The following is an 8,015-nucleotide window of genomic DNA, read 5'->3' as shown; positions in this document are numbered from 1 at the left end:
AGATACGTAGTTGCGTGATCCTTTCAGGACTGATTACTGATTTGTTTGTTTATATTCACGTAAAAACTCTTTAGTTCCTATCAATTTGTTTTACGTTGGCATATTTTTAGAAAGAACAACGTACAATAAAGACGAAATTTTCTTAAAAGGAACTCTCTTTCTATTGCTCGCCTACTCAAGAATTCTCGTCATACCTGCTGTGTTTGTCAATACTTTTTAAACAACAATAGACAAATAATTTTTATATGTTTAAAGGTAATATTTTTTTGTATTTTTTAATGAAAAATATGTGTTTATAGATTGATATATTCATAAAAAGGAGGGGTGTCAATAAGGCCGTTTTTTGGACCACGTCAGAATCGCTCCAAACTGTGGTATTTTCTTCTTACCGATGTAGCTCACAACCTCCTAGAACCGTTTGCTGTCCGAGCAAGTAGAGGCTGAGAACGGGCAACTTGAAATCGCAAAAATCAATGGAGTTTTTCATATGGTGATAGTGCCGGTCTCATTTCAGCATGTTATTGTTGGGAGGGAGGGAGAAAAGGAGGGTGGGGGAGGGAAGAGGAGAAAAGGAGAGTGGGGGAGGGAGGGGGAGAAAAGGAAGGAGGGAGGGAGGGAAAGAGAAAAAGAGAGAGAGAGAGAGAGGAAAAGAGAGATAGAAAAAGGGAGGGAAGGGAGGGAGAGGGAGGCAAAGAGTGGCAGAGGAAGGGAGAGGAAGGCAGACCTGCTCCCTCCCGTCTGGTTCCCGTCATTCTCTCTCTCTCTCTCTCTTTCTCTCTTTCCCTCTCTCCTTCTCCCTCCCTCCCTTTCCTTTCCTCTGCCCCCCTCTGCCTCCCTCTCCCTCCCTCTGCCACCCTCTGCCACCCTCTTCCTTTTTCTCCCTCCCATCCTTCCTCTGTCTCTCTTCCCCTCTACCTCCCTCCCTCTCACCCCTCTCTACTTCCCACCTTCCCTCCCTCCTTCTCTCCCAACAATTACATGCTGAAATGAGACCGGCACTACCACCATATGAAAAACTCCATTGATTTTTGAGATTTCAAGTTGCCCGTTCTCAACCTCTAATTGCTCGGACAGCAAACGGTTCTAGGAGTTTGTGAGCTACATCGGTAGGAAGAAAATACCACAGTTTGGAGCGATTTTTGCCTCCCTCTCTTCTCCTCTACCTCCCCCCTCCCTTCTTTCCTCCCCCCTCTATCTCCCGCTCTTCCTCTTTCCCTCCCCCACCCTCTCTTCCTCCTTCCCTACCAACAATGACATGCTGAAATGAGACCGGCACTACCACCATGTGAAAAACTCCATTGATTTTTGAGATTTCAAGTTGCCCGTTCTCAGCCTCTAATTGCTCGGACAGCAAACGGTTCTAGGAGGTTGTGAGCTACATCGGTAGGAAGAAAATACCACAGTTTGGAGCGATTCTGACGTGGTCCAAAAAACGGCCTTATTGACACCCCTCCTTTATAAAAACAAGTAACTTAATGGAATTAATCTTTAAAGTACAGTACTTTTTTTTATTAATAATTGATATTTTTCTCTTTACTTTATACACAGTTAAAGAACTCTTTAACAGTAAAAAATACTTAAAAAAATAATTTGTACTATAGTTGTGTTTACAAGTAATTGAATTTATATTGAATTAAATAAAAAATTTTAATATTTTTAAACATTTTTTAGCATAGATGATTATAAAAAATAATAAACATTTTTAATTAACACATGCTAGATGTTAACATTCTAGATTTTTTAAAACAATGTCTTTCAACAAATAAATACAAAAAATTAGAAAACAATATATTCTAAAAGTTATTATTAAAAAATTAAAAACATCTTAATAATAATAATGTTAAAAATGTTTTGCAGAAGAAGAAGAAAAACAAAGAAAACGTCATTGACGCCCAAAGTTCTTCACAAAGTAGCAGTGATTCAAATTCCAGTGAATCATCATCGGATAGTGATTAAGTTTAGTGTTACCATATTACCAATGTTAAAATGAGTTAACCTTGTTAACGTTACCATAACATATATCTAAGTTGTCTATGTTGTATATGCTATTTATTTTATTATATTATCATATTTGATATACTCACTTATATACTTATACTTGTGCACTTTTGTACTCACTTATATACTTAAAAAGTTGACTTATAAAAATAAAATTATAGAGACAATATAATTAATATACAGTATTGATTTTTTATTTAGAACCACTTATTTTGCTTAAATCGTGTTTTGCATGCACAAGTTACGACAAAGAAGCAATTAAACAAACTTTGTAGTTCCTATATAACTTTATCCAGATTTCAGAAAAAAATGTGTTTCTCAGCATTACGTAGTTTTTTAAATTACGTGATTTTTAAAATCACGTACCGATTTGGAACAATCCGTTACGTGATTAATTATGTCATTAATTACGTAATTTTGTTACGTGATTTTGTGATGTAATTTCATGACGTGATTTTGTGACGTGATTTTTTTCAGTAGGGTATTTTCCTCAAATTCGATTGTAATTGGTCAATTCTTGCGACTCACGACATTGCGACTCGCATTGTAGACCCCGCATTAAAGGGCCATCAACAATGAGTCGCAGTCGTAAGAGTCGTAAGAAATTGACCAATCACAGTCTATTATTCTCCTTGCGGTTGAAGAATAATGAACTGTGATTGGTCAATTTGTTACGACTCTTGCGACTGCGACTCATTGTAGATGGCCCTTAAGACAATCAATATAAGATCCGACTATTACTACGTTTACACGAGCGTTATTTCTGTAGTAACTTACAATAATTCCTTCGCGTAAACGGGATTTTGTAGTAACTTACGATAATTTATTCCGCGTAAACGGGTGAATTATCATAAGTTACTACAGAAGTAAACGCTCGCGTAAACGTAGTATATGGCCTAGAGTTATGCTGGGTTTACAATGCGAGTTGCAAAGTCGTGAGCCGCAAGAATTGACCAATCACATTCGACTTTGAGGAGAATAATCGACTGTAATTGGTCAATTCTTGCGACTCAAGACTTTGCGACTCGCATTGTAGACCCAGCATTAATTGGAAAGCATTGTAGAACCGGCTTAAAGGATACCGACGTATAGTTGACAAACAAATTAAAAAATATTGAAAATTATCTTATCCAATCGTTTAGAAATTATTTGGAGATATTTGGAAAAAGCTTTTCAGAGTTTGGAAAACCATACAATAATCACAATTAATTAAAATCAATTAAGCGTATAATTAGCAGAAAGTGTCTAAAAAATATTTTTTTTTAATCCAATCGCTCCAGGGAGTCGATTACGGTTCTTGAAACGAAGTGAAAATTACAAAAGTGAACAGATTTACTAGATTTCGACCAATAAAATCATAGATAACCTAGTGAACTTCCTCACTTTTGTAACTTTTACTTCGTTTCAAGAACCGTAATAAGCTCCCAGTATCATTTAGATAAAGTGTCGATATAATTTTCATTATTTAGAAAACAACTCTATTCTAATAAAAATTAATTAAAGGTCAATATTTCGTTTTAATGTCTGCACTATATAGTGCAATAAAGTGCACATACTTTTCTATGTATGTTTTATTGGTAGACAGGCTGTGTTTCGATATTGACTGTAAGTACTGAAAATCTATAATATACGTCATCACTTTTTCAGTACTTTATAGTCTATACCATGGTGGAAGTAATAAGGTGTGCTTATGCGCACGTTTCTTGCATTATCCAATCACAGAACGTGACAGATGTCCGCCAATTTTGGTAGGAGATTCAAATTGTGTGATTATTTAGACTATGTTTAAATGTCGTTATGAAAGTAAAAAATGTAATTGTCACTTGAATCGCCATTAAATCTAATTATTTTTTAAAATTACAATAGAAAATTAAGAAATATAGAAAGAAGAAATGAATTACACGGCATGTTAATGGTAAAATAATTTCGATTCATACTATTTGTTACATCTTGCACTAAAAGTTTGAAAAATGGTATCGCAAAATTGTTGTATATTAAGAAATGAATTATTTATCGCTTTTCGCTAATTTTGTCACTTCTTATTCTCTGAAAAGTCGATTGTAAAATTAATTAATATAAAATGACATACCATTACAGTTTGTGAAAATATTATTTATTAAATATTATTATTTTAATTAATTGTAATGTAAATCACATCATATTACAATGTACAAGTCGATGTTCTTACTGTCATAGAATGTGATAAAGCCAAATTTTCATCGTTGCTTGCGACAGCAACTAGCTGTACGAAATTCGACTCGCAAGGCTGATCCCGATTTGTGCCATGATCAGTGCCTGTCACATTTCTCTGTGTATCATCTGTTCCTAAAAATCGTATCATTCATATTACAATTCAGTACTTATGTTATAAATGATTTTTAATTCACAAATGTGTACTTAGAATTTAGGTTACATTTAGTAACATGTAAAGTTACGAATATTTCAGAAATTGTATTGGACTCTGCACAAATGAATTGGAAAATATTGATTTGGAATACAAACACGTTTATAGCAAGGATTATAGATAATATGTAAAGACCTGAAATATTGTCAATACTTACTCGATATTTTACTCAATTCTGTGTTGATCTACTATCGATGCCATTGGAACCGCATCAGGAAGTAGTTTTTGAGACTCTTCCCGTGTCTCCTACTAAATTTTTAAGCCATGTCTTATCTTCGAATTGACCAGGTAGAAAATGTTCTGAACAAACTCGAGCTGCAAAAAACGTTACATAATTTTTATATATTTTACATATGCAAATTAATAAATATCTTATACATTTTTACAAAGCATGTAGCACGTTTTTATTCATATTAATTACACAAGTATTTTTTAAATTCATAAACAAAATTCATACAATAATATTGTACACTTACCAGAAGTAGGGTTAATGTTCTCTTTGTAGAAAACTTTCCACTTTTCTATCATTTCCGTCTTCCTCGGAAATCCCAAGAAAGTAATATTTCGGTTTTTTGCGTTTCGCGTGTTGTTTTTACAATTTTTTATTGAACACGACGGCATTATTTACGAATTTTGCACTTTTGACTGTGTACTAACTCACGGAAACACACCGACACAAGAATCTGTGGGAGCTTTCCAGCAAGCGACACAAGTCGACACAGGTATCGTTCTGTCTTTGTTACTCATTGCCAAAAAAGAAAGATAGAATGACGTTTGTGTCGGCTTGTGTCACTTGTTGGAAAGCTCCCTGTTAGTATGAGTTCAAAATGGACGATTTTTGTCACGATGCGCAGAACAGACGAAAATGTGTCCACAATACGAACACACCTTATTACTTCCACCATGGTCTATACTAGACTACGTCGGCTTGGAGTCGGTTACTCCAGTGTTACTCTAGTCCATTTTGGAGTAAAATTAATTAGCACGAAGATCCAGCTATGACCGATAACGGCTTTACTTATTTAATTTGTTGTTTTCATGTATCGGTCGATATTCTATATTCTGTTTTAAAAATAATTATCTATATACACTATATACAGTACTGCTTCAGGAACACAAGGAGGAGACTGGTGTGAACAGCGCTGAAGCAGTACCGTAGTGTAGATAATTATTTTTAAGCCTGTCTACCAATAAAACATACATAGAAAAGTATATGCATTTTATTGCACTATAATGCAGACATTAAAACGAAATATTGACCTTTAATTAATTTTTATTAGAATAGAGTTGTTTTCTAAATAATAAAAATTGCATCGACACTTTATCCAAATGATTCTGGAGCGATTGGATTAAAGAAAAATATTTTTTAGACACTTTCTGCTAATTATACGCTTAATTGATTTTAATTAATTGTAATTATTGTATGGTTTTCCAAACTCTAAAAAGTTTTTTCCAAACATTTCCAAATAATTTCCAAACGATTGGATAAGATAATTTTCAATAATTTTTATTTTTTATGCCAACTATACGTCGGTTTAAAGGATCTCTATGCACTGCCCACTTACAAAAATCCTCTGATTGGTCGCGCCCAAAAAAATGTCGATCCGCAGTATGGATCGACGCAATTAAAACTACAAAAAAGGGTTGAGTGAACATACGTTACTGTACTGTGGTCGCTATGGTCTATGGTATGGACATGATTTCACTAGGTTAAGTATCAATATTATTGTCAAATGAAGCAATTGTACTTTTAAGCATTTCTCTGCAAAATAAGTGAGATGGGTTTACTTACGGATCCCAGAGCTGGAACTGGCAAAATCATAAAATTGTTACTAAAATGGGAGAAACCGCTGTGCTTTGTATTATATGTAGGAGGAGTTATATGGTTGATGCTCTTGGCGTTACCGGCGTTTAACGACAGTACGTATGTGTTCCTCCTAAATAAAAATTTCACAAGAATTAAAGGCACAATTGTGTGTAATTTTAATTTGTATACAAACTAATAACTTAATTTTTAGATACTTATTTCTCCGAAAATGCTTTACTACCTGGACTGGTTACGAAAGAGAGTAACTTGGAACAAACGTCAAAGCAGTACTACCATGAACTAATTCACGAAATGAAAAGATATCCGGATAGCATGCCTTACGCATGGCTCTCGGCAAAATTCAATCAGCTTCATTTAGATGTATACGTACATAATTTTTCCTTGATTTATCCATTTCAGGAACAGAAGGTAATAATAATTATAACTTTAAATGAAATAAATAGTATTACTTAATAATATGCTTCCTACTTTGCACACATATATATGCAAAATTCTATAGTTTGTAGGACAAAATGTTTATGGCATTGTCAGAGCTCCACGAGCGTCAAGTACTGAAGCCATCGTAGTCAGTGTACCATATAGACCTATCAACAGCATTTATTTAGACACTGCGCCTTCAATAGCTCTGTTACTTGCATTTGCAAAATTTTGCAGAAGTAAACCTCTCCGAAAATTGTTATTAATAATCAACAATTAACAATATGTTGAAATATGTTTTAATAGCCATTTGTCTGTAGAACAGAAATATTGGGCAAAGGATATAATATTTCTTATAACGGAGCATGAACAGTTGGGTATGCAAGCGTGGCTGGATGCATATCATGGCGTTACCAGTGGCCAAGAAGGGATTTTAATAGCAGGAGATTTATCAGGAAGAGCTGGGTCTATTCAAGCTGCTATCAATCTTGAATTTCATGCAATGAGAATCACATCTATTGACGTCAAGGTATATAAGTAAACATCATCTTATTATACTTTCATTGTATTCTGTTTATAAAACTATTTTCATTTTTAGATAGAAGGGCTAAATGGACAGCTGCCCAATCTAGATCTTTTTAATTTAGCGCAAAACATGATAGCCAAAGAAGGGATCCAACAGTCTTTCCAACGTCGATTCGATGTCAATTACAGAGACAAGTTAAAAAGTTGGTGGTATCATTTTAATACACTGATGAGTATGGTAGCAACACAGGCCACTGGGATACCAACTGGTAATCATGGACTTTTCCACAGGTACAATTAATAAAGCAAGATTTTATTAATAGAATTGATTCAGAGATCTCTAATTTACAATTTTGCGCGAGCAAGCAAGCAAGAGATCGAACAAGAAAAAAGTGAGAAGTAATTACTGGCATAACAATTATAAATAAAAAGTCTATAAAAACATAGGAAACTTGCCATTTAAATAATTTTTAATCTAACACGTTATTTTTATGCTTTAATCTTTTACGTCTTCAGTAACGATAGAATTAAGTATTTTACAAATAGATTTGAATTTGTTTGTAGATTCAAACTCTTTGATTAAAAACAAAAGATATATAAGGGAGTTAACAAACCAAGCAAGGTGTATATGCTAATAATATATTAATGTTGCAGGCATTTTACAAAAAGCCAGCATAACGAGAGTTTTATATAAGAAATAAGAGTTTAGAAATGATTCTTGTACATAATATAATAAAAAAAATGGTAAATGTATGTATGGACGGAGAAGGGGCTCCGCCCCTCCCCGTCCTCTCCGCATAAAAAAATAATCTAACTCCATATTTTTCAAAACTTGAAATTAAA

At 33.9% G+C, this 8,015-nt stretch overlaps 1 protein-coding gene and 1 long non-coding RNA gene across 2 annotated transcripts; one reads left to right on the top strand and one right to left on the bottom strand.

Moving 5' to 3' along the window:
• Positions 1–4,095: 4,095 nt before the first annotated feature.
• Positions 4,096–5,486, bottom strand: LOC112458883. Its single transcript, XR_003041254.1, has 3 exons — positions 4,879–5,486; positions 4,560–4,717; positions 4,096–4,323 (listed from the first exon to the last, which is right to left on the bottom strand). It is a non-coding gene; the product is annotated as an uncharacterized LOC112458883 (long non-coding RNA).
• A 590-nt stretch (positions 5,487–6,076) lies between these two features.
• Positions 6,077–7,995, top strand: LOC112458881 (glycosylphosphatidylinositol anchor attachment 1 protein-like). The gene is made up of 6 exons (XM_025022699.1): positions 6,077–6,322; positions 6,421–6,638; positions 6,730–6,886; positions 6,968–7,176; positions 7,246–7,463; positions 7,737–7,995. The coding sequence occupies exons 1-6, from the start codon at positions 6,181–6,183 to the stop codon at positions 7,753–7,755; spliced, it is 963 nt and encodes a 320-aa protein (XP_024878467.1). The 5' UTR covers positions 6,077–6,180; the 3' UTR covers positions 7,756–7,995.
• The last annotated feature ends 20 nt before the right edge of the window (positions 7,996–8,015 follow it).

The sequence above is a fragment of the Temnothorax curvispinosus genome, unplaced genomic scaffold, assembly GCF_003070985.1.
Source record: "Temnothorax curvispinosus isolate PA1 unplaced genomic scaffold, ASM307098v1 QBEX01009314.1, whole genome shotgun sequence".
Taxonomy (NCBI): Eukaryota; Metazoa; Arthropoda; class Insecta; order Hymenoptera; family Formicidae; genus Temnothorax; species Temnothorax curvispinosus.
Note: the sequence above shows the minus strand (reverse complement) of the source record. Positions and strands in the feature narration are given on the sequence as shown.